A 24,704-nucleotide genomic window follows, 5' to 3' on the forward strand; every position below is an offset into this window, starting at 1 on the left:
TAGAAGAGATGAGGTCTCACCAAGTTGCCCAGGCGGGTCTTGAACCCGCGGGTTCAGGCAATCCACTCACCTTGGCCTCCCAAAGCAGGGGATTACAGGCTGAGCCACTGAGCCCGGCGCAAAAAAGTTTTTATAGAATTATAAGAAGAGTGAGCCTTTCTGAGAAAAGTTCTATATCTCAAGCACTCTGCAAGTACTTTTCATGCACTAATCATTTAATCTTCACAACTGTCTCAGGTAGGTAAGGTTACTAGCAGCACTCTCTAGATGAGAAAACAAAAATACAGAGAGGTTAAGTTACTTTCCCAAGGTCACACAGGAGTGAGGGTAGTACCAGGATTTAAAACCTGCTGGTCTGACACTGGAAGTCACAATGTTAATCACAGTGTGACTTTGTCTCCTCCCCCAACATATTCTGACACATGAATCTTCAAAACTCAACTATTCTGCTGAGTTTGTATGGCAGCCCAGTGTAAAAGATCCTGTGGTTTTAAAGGACAAATCACACTTCAGAACTGATCAAGAAGAGATATGGTTTTAGGATGGGAATGCAGTTTGTGCAGTTTCATGTAAAGCTACAGGGAAAAACACAAAGCACATGTTTAACTTTAGGCAATATTTCAATAGTTACCACAAAATCTATCAGGCTTACCAGAAAAAAAAAATCCTAAGCACTTTTCCACTCTGATATGTGATCAGCATAGAGTATGTCAGATAAGTGTGGCAAATAAAAGGTGCATATACACCACCACTCCCAACTCCAGTGCCCATGGCAGACATACCTAATCAATCACAGTACTCCTACAGAGCCCATCCTGGATCCAGAATCCTTCCAACAGTACTCTACATAGATAGACTTTGCATCAAGATCAAAGTTGGCAGTCACAACAAAACCTCTTTGCTCTGTGCAATTCTATGTGGTTTAGACTCTTAATTCTGTTTCTAGAATAAATAACAATCCCTTTGCACTATCAAATAACGAACAAACCAGACATAATTTCACTGATGTCTTATTAAAAGCAGTTTCATTAGGTCTGACAGAGCAGCTCTTCCATGTGCAGTCATGGGAGGGCACGGCCTGCAGGTCCTGTAGCCAGAGGAGCTCGAAGAAACTCCCTAGGCACCAGCAAAGACACCAAGGGAAAAGCACAGAATCAAATGGCAGAGAACTCGAAAATAGGGAGATGCTTCACACGAAGAAAACGGACAAAGATATTCTCCTGGAACTAAACTCACATACAATTTAATCACCAAAGCTCTTCTTTCTTATTTTTTTTTTTTGAGTTAGAGTCTCACTCTGTCACCCATACTGGAGTGCAATGGCCACTCCTGGCCACCGCAGCCTCAACCTGCTGGGCTCCGGCCATCCTTCCGCCTCAGCCTTCCAAGGAGCTGGAACTACAGGCGTGTGCTACCATGCCCGGCTCATTTTTGATTTATTGTAAAGATGAGGTCTCGCCAAGTTGCCCAGGCAGGTCTCAAACTCGCGGGCTCAGGCAATCCACTCACCTCAGCCTCCCAAAGCGTGGGATTACAGGCTGAGCCACCGAGCCCGGGTACTCTTCTTTCTAAACAGCAGGCAATATCTAGAATTCTGGATTCTTGGAACTCTGAAATGTTATCAAATGCACTGTGCTTATATCCAGCTCCTTAGAAGGGGAATTAGGACTCTGAATTCATGGCTCCTCCCCTTCTTCACAGTCAGCTCCTCCCCTTCTTCACAGGCTATAACCTTCTTCTCGGGACATCCATTTTAATGCAGAGTTAGAATACTAGGAAGCTAGATGAAGGCAGGGGGATTGAGACTTGGTATGGTGGGTAACAGTGACCACTCAAAGTTTTGAATAGCTGAGTGACATGGCAGGAGGTGAGATCTGCATGAAGAACAGAAGGTGCCTTGTGGCTGGGCTTGGTGGCTCAGCCTGTAATCCCAGCACTTTGGGAGGCCAAGGACTGCTTGAGCCAGCGAGTCTGAGACCAGCCTAGGCAACTTGGTGAGACCTCGTCTCTACAATAAATCAAAAAATTAGCTGGGTGTGGTAGCGCGCACCTGTAGTTTCAGCTACTGAGATGGAAGGATCGCCAGAGCCCAGCAGGTCAAGGCTGCCACTGCACTCCAGTCTAGGCGACAGAGTGAGACTCCAACTCAAAAAATAAAAAAAATTAGCCGGGCATGGTAGCGTGCACCTATAGTTCTAGCTACTTGGAAGACTGGGTAGAAGGACCTCCGGGGCCCAAGAGGTTGATACTGGGGTGGCCATGAGTATGCCACTACACGCCAGCCTGGGTGACGGAATAAGATTCCAACTAAAACAACAACAACAACATATATATATGCCTTGCAAGAAAGGGGGTGAAGGGTTGGAAAAAGTCTTTGCCAAGATTCCTAGGCAGGTGGCACCAGAAAACAGCTTCAGAATAAGGCAGCAGCAGAGGGGACACGGAAAAGAATGGACAGAAGATACCAGTGGAAGTTAAAATAGCAGATGTGAGGATGAATAACATGGTGAGCATGAAGGAAGTACTTAAGTCACTGATGACTCAAATGACTGACTAACAAAACCTGGGGAAAAAGGGATTGTTGGATTAGAGAGATTGAAATTGACGTGAAGGTGAGGTAAGAGAGAAGCATGGACAGGCATTTAGGAGGAGTACAAGCAGGCTGGGGGAACATATTGCAGGTAACACAATAAACTCAGAGCCCAGATGTACTATTCAAGGGGATCAAAGAAACTGAACTTAAAGGCAAGAATGAACTTGGTTCCAGAAGAGAACTGAAAAACAGAAAGAAAATGACAGGAAGGCCGGGGGGTACTGATCTGAAGACGTTTAAAAGATGGCAGTTTCCAAAAAGACAAGTTAGCCAAAGTAACATGTTACTAGGAGGCCAGACAGGGATGGGAATTATGGTCCTTAGAGTTAGTGACAATAAAATTAAAGAAAATGATGACAAAAGCTAGATTTGGGGGAGGTTAGGAAAGAAAGTGACTGGTTTAAAAAAAAAGTGAAAGCAACAGGCAGAATATTCTGGTTCTCAAAGCTTGGCAGCAAAAGAAGGCATTGGTGGAGAGGAGCTGGGAAGGATCGAGTTATCCAAAGTTTTTGAACTATTCACTTAAAACCCACATGTGCCATGTACACCGATGAATGCTGAGTTCTGTCTGCTTGAATATTCACCAAAGTCCCTCATTGGGATGTAACGTAAAAGGACAAGGGTTGGCGCTCTTTGGCCAATTGTGTCCTGGCAGCTTTAAATTCTACTACTTAAGTAGTTAAAAATCTGTTCTTTTGTTGAAAGGGGGAAAGTTATGAATAGAAGGCAGCAAGCCTAGACCCTTTAGAAACTAGTATTCAGTCACTGTAATTTTCTGGGCAATAATTTCAAACTCAAACAATCCCAACAGCAAAGCGGCTAAAGTCCACCAAAAGTTCAAAATGGGATATGTTCTCTTTAAAATTTTGAGAGCGACTAAATATGACAACCATCTGATGTATGAAAATTATTCACAACCAAAAACAGACAGTCTGGAAATAGCCAGGATGACTTCATTTAGACAGAATTACCCAAATCTGTTTCTAATATACACAGTACACATAATAAATTTTTACAATATGACAAGGAAAACAAACTTAATAAAAGTTCCCAATCTTTTGTTACACAAGCATGCTATATCCATGCTATGTTTATAATAGTTTGCTCATGATATCACAGCTCAGTAACAAAGGCCTAAGCAATACAAAAACAGTTACTAGGCATGACATCAGCTCACAACTACCGTAATTACATCGGTACACAAATTTCCCAAACTGTACATTTTCCAAACTGCTTCTCAATTTCAACGGCTGCCTTTAGACAATTACTTGCAGAGTCGTCTGCAGGCTTTGAGTAATACCCGTCTTTCTTCTCTTTCCCAAGCGTCATTTCCCTTTAGAAAGTGCATATTTCAATTACAAGCACTATTTTTCAAATATGCCCATAAACATATGTCCAAATTAGGAGACAGTGTGGTCTAGTGGTTAGCGAGGAGCACTGAGCATCAGCAACTCTGATTCCGTTCCTTTCGCTTTCCCTGTGTGCTGGGCTCAGGCAGTAGCTCCGTGAAAGGCAGTAAAGTATAATGGATAAAAGCATAGATTCTTGAGCCAGGCTGTGTGGGCTAGATTCCCAGCCATGCCACTCATCGGTATGGCCTTGGACAAGGTAACTTCTCTATGCCCTACTTTCCTCATCTGTAATGTGGGAATAATCCCAGAACTTACCCCCATTTGGTTGTTGTATAGTAGTTGGCTCCTAAAAAGTACTATATAAGTTTTTACTATTTAATATTGTTAACTTGTAGGCTGGGTGTGGTGGCTCATGTTTGTAATCTTTGGGAGGCTGAGAGAGGATTGCTTGAGCCTAGACATTTGAGACCAGTCTAGGCAACATAGTGAGACCTCATCTCTCAAAAAAAAAAAATCAAAAAAGTTAGCTGGGCATGGTGGCACATATTGGTGGTCTTAGCTACTCAGGAGGCTGAGGCAGAAGGACCAACTGAGCCCAGGAATTTGAGACTGCAGTGAGCCATGATCATGTCACTACGCTTTAGCTTGGGTGACAGAGTAAGACCCCGACTCAAAAAAAAAAAAATTATAACTATTATCTTTCTGGGACTCAGTTTCCTGTTTGAAAACCTGGCTTACATTAACCTGACTCATGGTGAATTGCGTAATTTTTCTAACGTTAGGGCACGGGTTGCAGCTGGGTCACATTATCTCAAGATAGTGGGGTTCAATGAATAAAATCTGAATGAATGAATGAATGAATGAATGTATGCCTGAATGAAAGAATTAAACCCACAGGTTCTGCAAGACCCAGTAGTTACATTAGTGAAAAATATTATCTTATAGAAATTAGGTTTCATCCTATTTCTCTAATGGCTTGCTTTCATGTTCCTGCAACTCATATGGATAAACACCTCCAACCCAGTTGAAATAATAAGCATAGGGAAAAAAGACAGTGCCTAGTGATTTTAGAAGTGTATTTCTCTAAGGACCAAACTTTTCAAGCCCATCCCATATGCACAACCTTAGTCTCACTGTGTTGCACGGTCAACTGGCTTTCCTGACCAGGCAAGGTGCCAAGGGAGAGCGACTACTCCCATTGTCACTTCTGGTCCATGGTGTTGCACCAAATGCTGTTATTCTAGGCTTCAGGAAATTTTCTAACCACTGGACAGGGTCCAATGCTGTGTGCTAATGAGTTTCAGATTGGAGGACTTCACTGAGCATGTGTCAGAAAAGTGCCTCGGTTTATATAGCAAGGTGGGGGCAGGGAAGAAAAGACACACAAAAGGGAAGAAAAAACAGTAGTTAAAAAATGCTGGCTACTCAAATTGACAAGAAACGTGACCTCTGCACTTCATCAGAAATTCTTGCAGACTTACAAAATAAAGGAGTTTGCTTTTATCACACACTGTGAGACTCATATGGAAAAATGGAAAACACTACATCACTTGACCTCGGCGTGCTCCCTTTCAACCACAGACGAATTTTGTGTACAAAAATTCTAAATCAACTTAAGATGTTCCCCAAAAAAGCTTTAATTTTCTGCATTAGACTTGATGATTATTATTTGGTTCTTGAAATTTTGCATAGAAGATTCACACTGGAAAAAGACTCATCATTCCAGGAACAGTATTTTATCACTCTGGGAATAACGATGTAGTGGTCTGTCGGGTGGGCACACTATGGTCTACACTCCCATTGCACTGGAGAATAATGAGTAAGCTTCCTCATCCAGGTCTGAAAGTCATCCAAGAACGAATCAAGATTATTTGTTTATATTAACAGAACATTAAAACTGATGTTAAACAACTTCAGGGAACTCTAGCCATCTTTGCTTGGTGATTCACTTCTATGGGAAACCAAGCAGCATCTTTCTCCTCAAGGCAACCAACAGGCTTCATAGCAAGACTTCCCATTATGTTATCACAGTCTATCAAAGAAGAATCCCTTCTCTGGAGAGTCTAACTCATAGAACTTTGAGTAATGAGACTACATTTCTTTCTCTCTTTTTTTTTTTTTTTTTGCCACACTTAGTATTGGGGACTTTAAAAATCCAATTCTTTCACATCCTCCAACTGTCATCAACATTTTTTCAGACGATGTCAATAAAATTGATTGCTTGCAGTTCTGAATTCTGTTCTGCACATGGAAACAATATAATTTATTTTAAAGTATTTTCGATGAGGATGAAGGGGAAACGGAACTTCAGGAAGCCTATCCACAACATTTGGGGTGGGGTGGGGAGAAACAAACCAAAAGCAAAGTAAATGACCCGAATATTATAGCATGCTGGAAACTTGGACAAAAAATTCCTGATATATAAACCCGAAACCTTACTGTCGTGCTGACTGATATGTCTTCCTGTCAGATATGAATGATGTTACTGGAACATTAATATGTTCATTAAATTCTAACTCCCTGTACTTAAAATATTCTGTGCTTTGGCTCAGAGGCGTCCTGACAGCTCTGTTGCAATCATATATGTGAGGCCCCCAGACTACACAGTTGTTGAGATGCCTCATACCTACAACCAATCTGTTGCTTTTACAAGCTTAATCTAGGTATTAAGGAGCTGATTGTGGAACCACGTGGATTCGACATCTTCAACTCAGCTGTATATCACAGAAACCACTATGGGTGGTGACAGACTCCCATGATGCCTAGCAGCCATACATGCCTCTAACTCCCTAATCTGTGATACTACAAAATACGGCTTGCGTTTCTTTTTTTTTTTTCCCCGAAGCACAAGTGGACGACCAGCAAGGGTCCAACAGTGTTATTCCTAATTACCTTTTTTTTCACTCTTGATCCTGTGGCTCTCATAATTAGTTACCTGGGGCTGCAATCCAATTTGAAGTGATGACAAGAAAGTGATCCATGAAAAAGTAATAAGTTAAATCCAATTTCAGCCTTCCTCTAATTAAATGCACATGGAACTAATGACTCCAACCCTAGCATTTCAGTGATAATGGTAATTAGCGAGGTGGGAGTCACTCTCTTTTTCAACACTGGAGGTGTAAACCACAAGGTAAAATGGTAGGAGCACTCTTAATTACATGTGTCATTTTGTCGGCAATTTACACATTTTTGACCAGTCAAGAATGTTTTTTTCCCCTGTCCCTCTCCACCTCCTAGCCCCAACAATGATTATAACATATTATTCCATGTTCCAACACATGGACGCCCATAAGAGCACTTCAGGATTGAGAATAAGAAATAACTTTTTTATGCTGTTGTTGTTCACTGCACATGCGTGCACTGTCTCTCACTCTCACAAACACACACACACACACACACACACACCCCATACAATTAGGATAATCATGCAGATCTCAGTTCTCTTACTTGGAATCCAGATATTTACAGTGGAATTGGTTTTGTTAGTCTTTTGTTTTTGCTTATAATATGGAAAGTAGAATATTTATTTATGGAAAGTATGGCACTCAGTAGGTGTTGAGTAAATACACATATAAGGAGAGGGAATAATTAACTTGATGGCTATCTGTGGCTCTAAACAACCTGGTTTTCCATCCTGGTGCTGTTACTGTCTGTGTGCTCTGTGACAAGTCATCTAACCTGTCTACGTTTCAATTTTCCTTATCCATAAGATGGTTTAGGGATAAACTATACCCTAGTGCCTATACCATAGAGTAGCTATAGGGCTGGCCCGTACTCAGCACCGACTAAACATTCATTTTCTACCACACTTAGCATATGGTGACAAAGACGTGATTACGTATAAAATATTAGCATCATGTTAGCATGTTAATGCTTAGATACATGTAAGTGATCATATAATTGAATGCTCAAACAGAGATATGGAGAATATATATATATACAAGAAGTCCTGCTATGTCGTCTAGGCTGGCCTCAAATTCCTGAGCTCAAGCGATCCTCCCACCTCAGCCTTCCTAGTAGCTGGGACTACAGACACATGTCACTGCACCCAGTTCAAACAACTGGGATACTTTTAAGAATGCGAATCATTAAAAAACAATCAATAGTCATGGACTGGGGGCTATTCTGGGCAAACGGGGACGCAGGTCACCTAGATATAGTTGAAGGTGAAATATAAAAAATGAGCTAGCTCATTACATTACAACTTATATCAGAATTTTGGAGGCAAGAATAAAACATATTATTTTCAGGAAAAAAAATATCTTCAAGCAAGGGTATGAACCCGGGCCCTGAGATGACCTTCTTGAGGTTCATGAACCTCCTAAAACTAAATGTAAAATTCTGTGTGGCAGTACATTTTTCTGAGGAGGAGGGGGCCACTATTTCTGTCATATTTTTAATGGCATGTATAATGCGAAAGACTTAATAACTGTTTTTAAAGCACCGTCTCTGTTTTATTGCTTCTTATCAAGACTTATTTTTAGGATTTTAGGATTCTCCAAAGTCATGGGATAACAATGACATCTTAAAAGGTATCAAGATTTCAACAATTCATATCAACTTAAAACGCCAGGGTTGCATATCCTAGACAATGTTGATCCTAGACATTTTTTTAAAAAGCATAATATGTCTCCCTCTCCTGAATTATCCACCTTACTAATTCACAGGTATATTTTTTTAAGGGTCAGTATTTCAAAACCATTCCGTTTCACTACCTACAACATAAAATTGTAGTTTCTTTGAAAGGTTTCTTCTTGCCAATTTATTCTAGAGTGAACAACGTGGAAATGATATGAGCTACTAAGATTATATGTGGCATTAATGCAAAGCAAAAATGCTGCCTAAAGCACGTTTTATATAACTGCAAATAAAAATGCTAAAAAAAACACCTGCTGAATCTCGTATTCCAACCTCCTCCACTTAAAGCAGGAGCCCTCATTATAATCCTGAGCTTCCAAGTAGCCTAAAAAGGCCGGCCTTCCAGTGGGTTCCACCATCCTTCCTTCCTGCGAAATGGCCTCCTGCGTAAGGGGCTCACATACAACATAACCTTGGGAAGAAGGGGTAGGCAGGAGGGAAGACTATCCGATGACTGGCTTCAAGTTCAAATTCTTTATAGAGGGCCTGAAGCTGTGGTCAGCTTTCCACTGTAAGCAACAGACAAGGTTTACTTTCTTTCCTAACTCTAATGCTGCCAGAATACACATGTACTTTTACTTTCTTAGGAGAAAATGTGTCATTTGATTTCCTTCCAGTTTATGTACTCGTGCCAACAACTAAAATGCTTAAAGAACCAAAATGAATTACTACCCAGAAACGGTGGTCAAAGTTCCAAAATTTGATCAATAAAATTGCTCATCTACTCACAAATTAATCTTCAGCCAGTAAAGTTACACATTTTCGAGGTTATGGGTGCACCTGCACTGTTAAGCATTTATTTCACTTGTTTAAGCAATCTTCGGAAGCAGATAAATATTTATAAATGGGAACCTGTTATTTTTACTCATCTATAATTTTCTTTTTGCAGCAAAACCTTGTTAATTCAGTTACAACTCAGAAGCCTCCTGAAGGCAGGGTCTGTAGCCTTGATGGCTGTGTATCCTACCAGTACAACGTCCAATGCATTGTGGCTGTTTTGAAAATATTCCCCAAGTTGAAGTTAATGAATTCAGAGCATTCTGATTCTAAGTTTATGATGGGGCCAATTTTCAATTGTATCAGTCATAAAAAGTTTCAAAGTAAATTAACAGACTAGGTAAAAAAAATAATTTAAATTAACTAACTAGAATATTTTTCAAGCACTTCAGAAGCTGGAGCTATATTCAATTGATGCCCTGATTAATAAACCACATCACCCAAGAATGTTGCCAGCTCAGATTTGGTTCAGTATGTGTATCTACAAATAGCATCATTCCTCTCTTACTTACTCTCATCTCCCTGAAATTAGTCCAAATTGCTGATGTTTGACTACATTTTGTGATCTCTATCGAGTAACCACTTATAGCCTCCTCTAACTTTCCATTTTCTTTTGTTTGTATCATCAGCCTGTGAAACCAGAAAGCGCTGCCAAACATAAAGCAGGGAAGTGTGAGATATGCTTAAAATATGAGTCACAGTATATTTGGGGATTTGGGTTTCTTTTTTTTTTTCCTCCAGCTATCAGCAGATCAAATTTTTCTTCCCTGTCAAGCCTTCCTCTATGCAGAAGATCTGAAATTTGCTAAAATAGGTCTCCCAGCGTAGTTACGAAGGGTAAGAAGATCAGAGATGAGCACTGCTAAGATTTGCTATAGGATTTCCCTTTCATTTCCGAGCCACTCCGGCTGAGATGCCTCAGCGAGGACACGGCGTGGCAAGATATATTTAAATATGAAGGTTATTCCTTCCGTGAATCACCGAGTCTATATACGCATTTTTATAATGAGGTAATATACCATGTGGCCTCAGATAGTAATTTCTCCTCTCTGTTTGTGGTAGGCCAGCCAACCTAATAAAGCTCACTGAATTTGCATGACCCTACCAGGCAGCTGAGGAGATAGTCAGCAAGAGTCTGCGATACATACACACCAGTCAACCAACACGTTTTATTTTCCCCCCAGCCAACTCTTAAAGCTGGTCTAAATTCTCTGCTTGTCAACTTCTCCACTTAGGGGGTAGGAAAAAAAACTCAAGATGTCTTCTTTAGCAAAACCAGCATTCAAGATTAGTCCCTCTCCCCCGACTTCTTCTACAGACTGAAGTGCTCAGCAGAATGTGTTAGGTTGGTTTCGACACTGTCCTTGCCAAGAAAAACGAAGCCCTCTGTATCATACATACTCTTCTGCATGGTGGCTAAAAACCTTCTAACAGGCAAGAAGAAAAAGAGGCCTCAAAAGGAAATCCCCTGAAACTTTACTTCTTATATTTAGCCCTAAAGGAACTTCGTTCATCTTGGAAAAGAAGTTACCTAAAAATGCCATATGTTTTAAAAAAGCAAGTATGAGGGAAAATAAGTATACTATAAAAAAATCACAAATGATATTCAATACTGAAGAGCAGTGTGATCAGACAGATTGTATATGTGTGTGTTTTTTTATTATCTCCAACCAAACCTCTACTATGTGTAAGACGTTCCCCCCAATAATATATTTTCATTTTTCCAGTGCACTTGAGGTCTGATAAATGCAAGAGGACTTGTGGTATTTTTAAGGATGTGAGAGCTCCAAGAGAGAGGTAAAAAGAATGGACAGTCATTTGAATCACTGAGTGACAGGCTGGGCTGGTTCCTTGTATACATTAATAAATTAGAATTTTAATTGTGTCTCTGTCCACAGGAGATGCCCCGGTACTTTAATATGTACCAACAATTGGCTATGTTATGGAATCTGCAATGTGGCCTCTGCCGCTGACCTCTGAATCACAATTCCCAGTCTGACTACGGAAACTGTTCAGTTTGATCCTTTCAACTTATTTGAATCCTGACAAATAAGCTCACAGCTGAAAGGTCAACACAGTCATATTTCATCCTCCAAAGCTGTTCTTAAGACATCTGCACAACAAAGCACTTCTTATAGCACCTGACACGGGCCCTCAATGGCACTGTACCTCATTAAAAATGTCCCCTGCATGCACACACATTCAAAGGAGTACCCATTGTTGATGGTTTACCAAATGACTGTTTTCAGAAGTGTTAGTAAACAATACGCACTGTCATTCAACTTTTCCAATACAGTATCACTATCATGCTGAACTTTCCCTAGAAGGTGACAGTTTCCCAAGTACATGTAGAAGACCTAGAACTCATTGGCCAAGGTCATTTTGATCTTTGCAGGATAATTTGGGAGCTGGTAGTTCACCCTGAGCAGTGAAAAGTCAAAACCAGCTAAAATTTAGGTTTGAACTCATGATCACATTAATGGGCACCAAGTTATATACCCATCAGTTACTGTCCTCTCCCATGTGGGGAATGCCCACTATCAGCTACAAAAGTTATTTGAGTCACCTAGGACCTATAAAGGCCCTATTTTGAAGTGACCATGATGGCTCTGGTTCAATTTTCTTTGAAATTTCTAATACAATTTTCTACTCTAAGTCGAAAATCCAAATTAGGTTTTATAAATTCATTCCTTCTTCTATTCCATTATCCCCTTGCTCCCAAATGCCTGAAACAAGAAGTTGCTAGAACAAGCTTTTCTGGTATCTTTACATAAAAAATGTCTTGCCATTTTTTAAAATTAATAATTCAGAAACAGTCAGAACACATCCACTGAAGTATATACAGGGTACCTACTATACTTGTTATGGGGTATAATATTAAAAGTACACCTTCTTTAGGCCCAGTCACACTTCTTGCTCCTTTTGACATTTTGGGATGAATTATAATGCCTTGTGTCCTGTGCACTGTGGGATGTCTGGCAGCATCCCTGGCCTGTAACTATAACATGTCAGTAGCACCTCTACGGCCCTAGCTGTGACAACCAAAAATGGCTTCGGATACTGCCCAATGTCTCCTGGGAAGCAAAATCTCCCCTGCTGAGAATCACTGCTGTGTGTGTGTGTGTGTGTGTGTGTGTGTGTGTGTGTGTGTGTGTGTGTGTGTTTACCCCATTTCTGTTATGAACTTTTTCTCATTGGTATCCTATATTGCCTAAGAAGCATCCCAACACCTGCAATTCCTCATCCTCCTATTATATTGGGTAATCAGTAGATCTTCTTACTCCCAACAACAAAGCTTTTGGTCCAACAGACATTTTCCCCCAAAATGTCATATTCTGTTTCTGTAGAGGGTTTTTTTTTTTTACATGATTTGCAATTCTCAACACATTCACTCCTAAACAGCTTATCAGCTATCCCAAAGGGTATAATGTCAATCCTCTTTTTAAAGACTTGTTACCTGAAGAGCTGGTTGTTTGTCATTCCTCTTGGGAGATTTTAATCCACTAACTTGCTGCTGCTGCTGTTGCTGCTGCAAAAGGAGCTGTCTTGCCACCTGAAGTGCCTGGAAGGAAAAGCAGAAGAAAACCATTTGCATTACTACACATGTTCAGGGGATCCCTCACAAAAACGATTCCAGGGAGTGTACTTCGGGACTTGGGCCCGACTTTCCTATTTCCAGGCAAATGAAACAGCAAACAGAACTTCCCACCAGTCTAAGTTGGAAAACTTTCCAGAATTTGTTGACCTTTCCTTTGATTTGGTTGATTTCATCCACAGTTCCTCAGGCACAGCAATCCAGCCAAGCAGACACTTTATTCCTACCAAAAATCTGACATGGAATTTAGAAGCATGAATGATTGGGACTTTGAGCAAGGATGGCAGAGAGGCCAGGAGGGACCGGGCAGAGACAGAAACTTGGGAGATGATACAGGGTCCTTTGCAGGGTCACCTATGCCCTTCCTCAATTCTTCTCAGGTCAACTTGGGAACTCAAGTAGAAAGTAACACTTGCACCTCATCTGAGTCCAAATAAAGAGAAAGAGCTAAGTGAAGAATCATATGAATAGAATGGATAAGCTTATTTGCAAAGGAAGATCAAAACAGAGGAGACATGCCAAGGATGAAAAATTTAGCAAAGTTGACCTCTGGTCATCTTAAAGGCGGATATTATAAACCTGTGAGCAAAATAAATTATTTTGATTACAAATAACCCCTTCAAGCTTGTAATATGGGATAGTTTTCCCTTAAAGGTAGAAACTAGAGAGTTGGTATAAATTAGAGATACAGCAAAAAGAAAACAGGAGAGTCCTCTAAAATGTTGCACAAGGGACTGACAAATCTTTTTGAAAGTTCAAGTAAAAAAGAAAAAAAAAAAAAAAGGCTGGGTGTGGTGGCTGTTGCCTGTAATCCCAGCAACTTGAGAGGCTGAGGTTAGAGGATCGCTTGAGCCCAGGAGTCCAAAAGCAGCATGGGCTATACAGTGAGACCTCATTTCTACAGAAATAATAAAATAAAATAAAAATTAGGCCAGGTGCTGTAGTTTACACCTGTAATCCTAGCACTCTAGGAGGCCAAGGCAGGAGGATTGCTTGAGCCCAGGAGTTCAAGACCAGCCTAGGCAACATAGCGAGACCCTGTCCCTAAATAAAAATAAAAAAGTTAGCCAGGCATGGTGATGCATACCTGTAGTTCCAGCTGCTTAGGAGGCTGAGGTGGAAGGATCACCTGAGCCTAGGAGTAGGAGCCTCTGGTGAGCTGTAACTGTGCCATTGTACTCCAGCCCCCGACTTAAGAAACAAAAAAGTGTCATGAATAAATCCTCATGAGAACATTCACTGACGAACAATTAAGAACAAGAATAATGACTAACTTCAGACCTTTCCCAAGAGGGCAGTAGAATCAGCAATAGAAAACTGAAGCTTGTAGAACTCATGCTAGAAAACCACACAAAAAGTCAGTCTTCTTGAGTCAAGTCATCAGAGAACCGAGAATATACACACAGAAGAGATGTCTAGAATGGTCATGGGCCGCGCGTGGTGGCTCAAGTCTATAATCCCAGCATTTTGGGAGGCTGAGGTGAGGGGAGTCTGAGCCCATGGGTTCGAGGACAGTCTGGGCAACTTGGGGAGACCTCATCTCTACAATAAATTAAAAAATTCACCAGGCATGGTAGCGCACGCCTGTAGTTCTGGCTGCTTGGAAGGCTGAGGCGGAATGATCGCCTGAGCCCAGCAAGTCGACGCTAAGGTGGACGTGAGTGTGTCACTGCACTCCAGCCTGGGCAATGGAGTGAGACTCCAATTCAAAAAAACAAAACAAAAGAATGCTCATGAAGTGATGTGCTTAGCGCTCAGAGACAAAGTGAGATTGCCTGGGGATTGTATCAAAAACGATTTCTATATGGTGAAAAAATTACTTGTGCATCAAGGAAGAGGCAAACATGGATGTGGTCAATGCATGGAAAGGGGCTGATACTCTAGTGTTAGAAAGTGAGCACAATGGACTTCAGAGGGTGGTGTGTTCTTCAAAGAGGAAGAACAGAGTCTTCACTTATGTATTTGTAAGAAAGGTGACAGTGCCAATGGTGGGAGGCAAGAAAGTTAGGAGGGCCTTGTTCCTGTGCACTGGACACAAGAGAAAAGGAAACCAGAGTGATGGAGAGCATGAATGTTCATGAGCAAACACCTGACAACGTGGCATCCGCAAGAGTGGTACTTCTCCTAAAAGAACAAGCCAACTAGACCATGTGCAAAACTGTACAATTGTAACAAAGAATATTTTTAAGACACTTGTTAAGGTTGAGCGGTGCCATTGTGTTTAAGAGTCATGAAGGAAGGCAAGGAAACAGAAGCACAGATAAATGGACAACCAAGGAAAGATCACGGGCAAGTGGATCCCCTGCTCCCCACCTTCCCGCAGCATCCACCCTCCCAGTCCCAGGGAGGCCTCTGTCTACTGAACTCACCACGCCCAGCCCTTCAGATGTTACGCACAGGCCATTTCATCTGTGCAGGGAGAGACATACTCGAGAAAGCCTGCCTGGAAGAGCCTCGAGAAAAGGGGTTGTCTAAGAGGGGCATCTGGAAGCCAAGGAGCCTGGGAGAGTTGCCTGAGACTCCAGCCTGCTGTCTCAGGGAGGATTCACCATAACTGGACTCCGGGTTTCCTTGTCTCCTTGGAGACGCTCAGTACATGCGTAGGTGTAAAAGTGGGCAGAGTGAAGATTTCATTTATATCATATAAGAAAAATAGTCCCCTTTGCAAGGTGCCTGCAGGAGCAAAAGCCTCTCCTCCTACTATCTATGTTCCCTTAGCTATTTCACATGAAGATTTTACGGCTTTTTAATGTAGGGAAGGGAACTGTTATATATTGTAAGTGCTACCGTCAGAGTTCCCAGAGTAATAGACTGATCAGCAAAGAAGGGTCTGGTTGCTGGTTGGAAAGGGAGACAGAGGAACAGCGGATAACAATGACAAGATAGTGCAGGGAAAGGTTACATACACTTAATACCAAAATAGAATGATCCACAAAAAATACAGTAATGAAGATGCCACAAAATTTACCACATTTTACCAAATATTGGGAGAACAGGTACTCAATTTTTAAATAATCAAGTCTCAGAGAAGCTATAGTCAACTCCTCACTTCAGCAAAGGGGAAGATACTAAGTGTCTTTAAGAAAAACATTTGTACACACACACACCACTCTTCTTGTATGAGAATGCACTCATAAATGTTCATAAGCAAAAGAAAGTATAGAACTCAAACCCAAGCTTTCAACAAATGTTTACTGAGCTGGCTCCATACAATGATTATACAATTCAAAATTAGCTACTGGAATGCTCAGGCTTATTTTGCTGGTTTGAAGGAAAAAAATTCATTTATATGTATAGCATCTTTTTCAGACCCAACATGGATACACGAACTTACATAACTACATAATAAACTCCAACTTCTTCACACCACTTCAGACAGAGCCCCAATAAAGGTGATAGTCAAAGTTGGAAGTACAAGGAAGAAAATGGTTTAGAACTTGTATGATCCCGAAGGGACTTGTAGTCAACCTACTGAACAGAGAACACTATAAGATTAAGATGTTCAAACTGGCTTCCAAATTTCTGCCCCCAAATGAATACACGCAGGTAAAACAACATCAAATATCTGGGACAGAGAGACAATACTAGTGCAAAGAATAATTCACTTTGAGATAAATTGTTATGAATTATCCCACAATAAATTCCTGACCTTATCATGAATATGTCAGGAGTATCACGAGAGAAAGTTAGAGCCAAGTATTACTCACCAAAAAATAAAATAAAATATAATAAATTTTAAAATCACCTTAGGTTTTAGCAAAGGTTTTTAAACTTAATTTATAGCATGCTTTGAAATCAACTACTGATGGGTGTTTTCTAATTTCCATGATATATATAGACCACTATAATCTAGATTTTATATTGTCACATGCAAAAAAAAGATCCTTAGTGTATAAGACCATGTATTCGGGTACTGTGATACATTGTGTCCATTGTTGATCAGTGGAGAATGTGAAATGACTGATGGGCTCCTCTTTGGAAACTGTACTTGTGACTTGTCTTCACTGTGTTTCCCATACACGATAACTTGACAGTCATTTTTACCTATCATGTGCACCAGATTATGGTCTTCATCTCAGACTCCACTGTCTAAAATTCAGAGATTATCTTCATTCTGATATAACTGAGAAGTGTGAATAGACTTTCCTAATTTTCAAACACTGTCTCAATCACAATTGGGAAGAAAGTCCCTTAGGATATACTGTTTGAAGATAAAATTAGATCCTCTAGATATAGAATAATAAGGTATGTGGATATATGTTTGTGTGTCTGAGAGGAAAAGGGAAAGGAAGGGGAGGAGGAAGAGAAAGCAGAGGGGAAGGGGGGGAGAGAGAGAGAAAGGATATGAATAGATGAAATAAGTTCTCTTTAAAGAAGCAAGGATCAAACTCTGACTCAAGTTCCAGATCAACTGCTAATGTAAATAACGTAAAAGGTCCAATCCCATCTCTGGAGACCTTTTACACTTGGTGGCAGTTCCTGGGCTGGGTTGAGTCAACACTTCCTTTATAATAACAAATGCGACAATTGCCTGGCACTGGAAAACTTGGTGCTATATTTTTCATGCTGGGCTTGGGTTACAGTAAAGACAGTTTGAGGATGTCACAGAGATGAGGCGAATGATAAAACCAGGCACTTGGAACCCAGTCACACACACTCATTTATTTTCCTTCCCAAGCTAAAATAAATGGCTCCGTGAGTTAGCAGAGGAAGAGACATGTGTGCATGACAGGTACGCATGACCCTCAGCTGTGGACTGGCTGGCCTCCCATCCATGTCCTGCTCTGCACAAGAGCTTGGAGTTGCCTGGTGGTCAGCATGCCATAGTCCACAGCCAGCTCTGAGCACTTAGAGCCAGCTCGGTGCCTGGTTGCTGGCTTGGCAGGCCATGATTTCATGCTAACTGAGAACATAGGCATTTCTGACACACCTTCCATTCTATTGGTTCAAGATTGTTTCATTCTCATCAGTGCCTTTGCATTCCTAGTCAATAAGTGCCATCTGTTATTTACAAATTATGTTTTACATAAGTATGTTTACAACTCTTAAGCTACTTACATTCCAAGTTCATAGCAGGTGCTTATATTTTAGGGGGTAGGTAATCCTAAATTTAGCATGTTTATCAAGGTAGCCGATGTTCAAAAACATGTCTACCATATTTTAAGAAACATCAACAAGTTTATATAAAATATGGTTTGAGCAAGCATGCACACATTCATAAAGCAAGCTGGTAGAAAGAGAAAAACCTTTATAAAATGCTTTGCATAACACACTTGGTGAACAGGTCTGAGATAAGCACTGGCACATGGAGGTCTTTAAAAAATATGACTAACTGGAACATTTTTGGTTATGGGTCAGCAAACTATAGCCCATGGACCAAATCCAGTCTATCACCTATTTTTTTTAATCATCTGTCAATTATCAGTCTATGAAATAAGAATGATTTTTACTTATTTAAGTGGTTGAGAAAAAATAAAAATAAGTGACATGAGACACTTGTATGGCATTCAAATTTTGGTATCTACCAATAAAGTTTTACTGGAACACAGTCAAGCTCATTCTCTTATATATGGTCTACAGTCGCTTTTGTACCAAAAAGAGAGTTAAGTACTTTTGACAGAGACCACACAGCCCTCAAAGCCTAAACTATTTCCTATCTGGCTCTTTACAGGAAAAGTTTGCCAACCCATCTTAGGTTGTTATCTGCATTCTGAGATGCCCAGAGATTTCACAGGATAGAATTTTATATAAACATTACATAAACACATTTTTAAAGCAGTTCCCCAAAATAATGTTACAGTTTAACAAAGGAACAAGAACATTAATAATTAGCTGTTTTTAAAGCTCAAATTCAATGCTGATGTTCTGAAAAGGAAATACATTCAGGTACTCCTCTATCTGAAACTGTGTAAAACTTGTTGCAAACTTTGAATGTGTATTTCATCTCACTGGTAACAGAGCTTTTCAGATCAGTGTGAGATCATGAGCACCCTCAGAATAAAGACAGCATGTGCCTTACTGGCCAGCTGAGAGAGTTGGTTATTTCCTGTCTGCCCTGCGAAGTTGTCCCATTTCCAGCTTTAAAGGCTGGTCTGAGTCAGCCATCCTTCCTCTAATTTCTTTTCCTAGACTCTCCCCACCCCTCAAGATCAAACCTGTTTCTCAGATAATTTCACAGGCTAATCAACAGTCATTGCGCATATGGGGGTGGGAGGAAAAGCTAGTAAAAAAGAAAAAAACAAAAACAGTCTGGGAAGATAAGGAGGAAAGAAGTCATGATCTCTCTTTTTTTTTTTTGAGTTGGAGTCTCACTCCCACCGTCACCCAGACTAGAGTGCAGTGGCTGCTCCCGGCACCGCAGCCTCGACCTGCTGGGCTCTGGCGATCCTTCCGCCTCAGCCTTCCAAGTAGCTGGAACTACAGGTGCGTACTACCACACCCGGTTAATTTTTTTTTTTTAATTGTAGAGATGAGGTCTCACCAAGTTGCCCAGGCGGGTCACAAACCTGCGGGCTCAGGCAATCCACTCACCTCAGCCTCCCAAACGTGCGGGATTACAGGCTGAGTCACCGAGCCTGGTTCTCTTCTATTTTTCATTCTCTACAGATATGTTGAGTCCCTCTGGAGAGCCTTTCCCCCCTAAACTCATTTTCTATATTGGCTCAACTCCAGCAACCAACACTATCTTAACACGGGCACTTAACATTTAAAAAAATTTTTATTTTATATATTTTATTTTATAGATGGGTACAATTCAGGATTAGGTACACATGTAGACATTGTACAGGTAAAGTCTAGGCCTCCCTTTGTCCCCACTTTGACTGGTTTAAGATCAGGTACCCTTGTTGATATTGGAGCACTCATCATTTAATATAACCTGACAATCATTCTGTAGCAAGAACCAGGACTGGTTAAGCAGGGAAACTTCGTCACCTCCTTGCTTTAGACACAGCAATCACTCCAGTGCAGGATGAAAAGAAGGCTTATGGGTCACTTAAAAAGAGAGAGGAAAGAAGAAATGACAGTGGCTTACAGAACTAGAAGTATTCATACAGAATCAAACGCATTCCAAGGCAGCACCTTCTCCAAACTGAATCTTTTTTTAAATTATAATATTTTACAAGTAGAACGCTTGGCTATCACAAGACAATGAAAAACTAAGCTGATCTCATGGAAGGTTTCAGTGATTGTGAGAATATTAAATGCCCAAGGAAAGAGTCAGATTCTAGTGACGATGACCATATTAAGACACACAAAGACAGCAAGTGTCGCAGTAAACCGTCAAGTCATGTTATTGGTGTCATAAATAAAAAACAAAACACATTCCCCATCAAAAATTACAGGGGGCAACAACCATTGTTCAGAGAGTCTCTACAGTCTCTTTGTACCAATCACTGCTTGGTCTGCTCTATGCTACCGTAAATAAGCATGCCGACTCCAAACATTCATTGGTGGTAAATTCCCTTGACTCAGTCCCCAAAAGCAGGCACAGCAGGTGACAAATCCTTCCATCAACTGAGATACTGGATTTGAATCAGTGACCAAGAAGGGAAAGGTTCCATGTAGCATCAAGCACCAGCAAGAGTTCTGACAGCTGGACAAAGTCACCTACGCTTACAGAGCATTCAAGAACACCTGATGCTCAGGTAGGGCATTTTGCATGGATTTCTTAAAATGTCCTACAGTCTTTGCAAATGAGCTTAGGAGACACTATCAAGACACACAGGGAGAAAAACTCGAGCAGAGACATCTCCACCCCTATGGCATTCCAACATTATGCGTTGGAGTGAAAAGCGAAAGGGACAAGTGAAAGGAAAGTCACAGTTATCCATGGTCATCATTGTCCTAACTACAGAAGGAGATGCAGTCAAAGGTTACAGGCAGTGTCAGTCCCATGTGTGGGGGTCATGAGAAGATACAGTTGGGACGTAGTGTCTCCTCTAGTACTTCACTCTGTCACCCTACACCAGCCTGCACCTCTTCCCTAGATCTATTTCCAATGTCATGTTTCATGCATACTCACAGACATGATTTTATACATGTTAGCGACACGCAGGGTAGTTATCGAAACTATGATACCTGCTATGTATATTTCTCACTTCTACTTTAGAATTTAACAAGTAAGCCGGGCTCGGTGGCTCAGCCTGTAATCCCGCGCCTTGGGAGGTTGAGATGAGCGGACTGCCTGAGCCCACGGGTTCGAGACCCGCCTGGGCAACTTGGTGAGACCTCATCTCTACAATAAATCAAAAATCAGCCGGGCGTGGTAGCGCACGCCTGTAGTTCCAGCTACTTGGAAGGCTGAGGCGGAAGGATCGCCGGGGCCCAGCAGGTGGAGGCTGCGGTGGCCAGGAGCTGCCACTGCACTCCAGTCTGGGTGACAGAGTGAGACTTCAACTCAAAAAACCCAAAGAAACAGAATTTAACAAGTACTGCTAAAGTAGTTTGGGATTTGTGTTTTGTTTGTGTGCTTGATGTAAAGCCAGCAATTTATTTATTGGAGTATATTTTCTTACAGGGAAAATATAGCAAACAATACTTGCTTCTCCCTTATTTTTTTTTTTTAGAAGAACTCGAATGAAGGACAACAGAACTGTGCAACTGTGTTCTTGCATCACACTGTGATTTGCCAGTGTTATGGTTGCAAGCTCAAATGCCATCCCACACATGGACTATAGGTGACGTGGACACAGTGGGATAGCCAAAGTCTCTAGACAGGAGGCAGAATTCTGCAACAAGCCCCACCCCAAAAGCAAGCCTAGGAAGCAGACTGAGGATCAGCAAACCCTACATTCTCGTGCAACTATGAGTAATCTTTTTTATTTGAAAGGCACATACAGGATACTTCCCACCCAGGAGGGTAAAGGAAAGGAATTTTCATGAGACAGGAAAAAAAAAAATCTATGATCCTCTTGCAAAATCGGGTGAAGTAAGTTTAATGGCTATAAACAGTCAGGAAGTCTGTTTGAAGTCTCTTAGAAGAGTTAAAAAAAAAAAACCATCATACTCCTACTCCTATTAACACAGGGCCCTATAACCACCTTGTTGAGGCACTGGCTGGCTACTCCTCACTGGAGCCAGAGCCAGACGCTGAATCACTACCCCAAGTCTCCGGCACCTGAGTTGTCTTTGGAGGGATTCCATTCAAGCACTGCCCAAGCCTGAGCCTGTTCAGCTCACGAGAGTTGACGAGATCACAGTCTGGGATGCTATGACTGTAGGCAACATGAGCATTGTAATGAAGTAAAACAGAGGTGAAGTTTATTTAAAAATGGCTCAAATGTTAAGTTGGATGCTGCATCAAACTCTAGTGTCTTCTTGTTTAGAAATAGATGGTGGTTAAAAATAAATGAGTGAGTCCAGTTCTCCAGGTTCCCAAGGTATAAAAAAATGGGGGTCAAATGCAAGGGTGAACGAATCAAAGGGCTCTATTAACTCACTGCATTAACCCACTGTTTTCTACAATTGCCTTTTATGAGGGTGCAGCTCAGCCGCTCTCATTATGAATAATTCAGATTCACATCTTTTCGTACCTCAGAATGAGACTTGCTAATTTTGAAGGTTGTGGAAGAATCTGGCTAGAATTATGCTCAAAATAATGGAGGATTTTCCATGACTTTACTAGTAACACTGAACCTAGTTCCTGCTCAAACAAATATAGTGCTGTATTCCTTTTATTCTTGTAATATAAGTCACACATACTCGGGATGCCCTAAGAGGCAATTAACACCTATGAATGATTTGCTTCACAAAGTACCTTCCTTTTCTTGCCTGAATTTTGGGCAAAGAAGCAAAGAGTGAAAATGATTTAGAGGCAACATTCCAGCAGAGATAGAAGTCAAAAGAAACAGAAATGGGAATATAGGAAAGGCTTCCAAAAGACAAATAATCCAAAATGTGGAACTACTCACTTTTGGCAAAATATTAGGATTAGCGTTGGGAGGGGGAGGGCTTTGAGATCCTAATATTAATTTACACTTCTTAAAGCAGTTACTTAGAGTAGCTAGGATTACACCTGAATAACAATTTAAGAAATGAGGGACATCTGGAAACATAGGGGAAAGAGTAGTATAGTAACTTCCCTGCATATAAGATACTAAAATTTTAAAAAATGTATAGAATTGTTTACTATGCACCAGGCTCAGTGCTCTTCGTTGCTCTCCAATAATTACAGCATTCTGTTTCCTGTTCCCCAAGTCTCTAAGGGAAGTTGGGGAAAGTTTTATAACTCCAACAGAGATTGTGAGGTTCAGTGACTTGCTCAAGGTCACAAGTGTAGTGAGTGGCTAGGACAGAAAAACAAAACAAACAAACATTGTCTCATGAGAACTTGACACTCACATTGTACCAAGGTCACTGATTATTGGTCCGATAATCTTGGCAGAAGACTATGCAGTCCTACAGAGTCAAAAATGCTCAAATGACTGCAGGTCCCTTCACCTCCAGAATGAAGGGAAAGGCCTTTCATGGTGTCACACCTTTTAATATTAATCTCCCTTCTCTTCACCCCCGCCCTGCCCTCCATAAAAGACGTGCTTTTTTCAATCATATCTTTCCATTTCCAGGAATCTTGAAGCCACGACCACATCTGCATGTCTGCCCTCCCTGTTCTCTGCCCACATTTACAAGGCATCCGAGTATCTTCTCCAGAAATCTCAATTCTACCTCTCCCTAAAAATTGTTCACAATCCAATTCCTTCAAGCAGCAGTGTTCCCTGATATCCTCAGACCCAAGGGACCAGTGCAGCTTCTGAATCCCTACAGCATCCTGTGTTTCTATTGTTGTGATGGCAAACTCCAAGCAGGCGGACAGGAAGGAATTAACAAGCCCAGCTATCTCTGCTCTCTCGCACACTGTGTTTTCACCTCTCTGGTTATCTAAGTTCATCCATCTTCTCTTGGAATATTGATGCTGTCACAATCATCCCTTGATTTTCAGCCTTTCTTCGAGCCCCAATCTAGACAAGTCCTCTGTTCCTTAGTTCAGCTGAGCCAAGGTTGGATTTTTTTCAAAAGGAACTTTGCATAAAGCAAACAATGGAAAGACACAGTTGAGATCACAGATGCCCGCCCCCCCCCCACAATTTCACCAAAGTCCAGCTACAGTTATGCATCTGGACACCTATGTCTTATGCTGAACATTCCTCTAAGTTATATCTACCTCTCTTGACCCATTCATCTTGGCTTTAGGGTCCAAAAGGATTTCCAGCCAATTTTCAATCTACTATAGACTCTCACACTCCGCTATAATTATATTTCTTCTTCTTCTGCCCCACACCCCCTGCTACCTTATTTATGGTGGTGGTGGTAAGAGTTTTAAATCGCTGAATTATATGAAAAACTGTTCTGATTGGCCAGGCATGGTGGCTTATATCTGTAATCTCAGCACTTTGAGAGGACGAGGAGGGAGGACTGCCTAAGCCTAGGAATTCGAGATCAGCCTGGGTAACACAGCAAAACCTCATCTCTACAGAAAAAATAAAAAGATTAGCCAGGTGTAATGGCATAAGTCTGTAGTCCAGCCACTCGGGAGAGAGGTGGAAGCGCCTGAGCCCAGGAAGTACAAGATGTCATCATGAGCCATGATTGTTGTGATCATGCCACTGTATTCCAGCCTGGGTGAAACTGAGACAAAAACAAACAAAAAACCTGCTCTGGTCTTTGGTCACTGGGTATAATAAGGAAGATCATTTTTAATTTTTTTTTTTTGAGTTGGAGTCTCACTCTGTCACCCAGACTGGAGTGCAGT

General features: G+C 41.2%; 1 protein-coding gene across 6 annotated transcripts in view; it reads right to left on the reverse strand.

Moving 5' to 3' along the window:
* The window catches only part of FOXP1 (forkhead box P1), a 614,874-nt gene that overhangs the window by 141,549 nt on the left and 448,621 nt on the right, over positions 1 to 24,704 (reverse strand). For all 6 annotated transcript variants that reach the window (XM_021714901.1, XM_008062851.1, XM_021714905.1 and 3 more), the window contains one exon: positions 12,818 to 12,922. In XM_021714901.1, coding sequence (XP_021570576.1) covers positions 12,818 to 12,922 — 105 coding nt within the window. The remainder of the gene's footprint in view (positions 1 to 12,817; positions 12,923 to 24,704) is intronic.

Source organism: Carlito syrichta, unplaced genomic scaffold (assembly GCF_000164805.1).
Source record: "Carlito syrichta isolate Samal-C Ts95f unplaced genomic scaffold, Tarsius_syrichta-2.0.1 Scaffold305868, whole genome shotgun sequence".
NCBI lineage: Eukaryota > Metazoa > Chordata > Mammalia > Primates > Tarsiidae > Carlito > Carlito syrichta.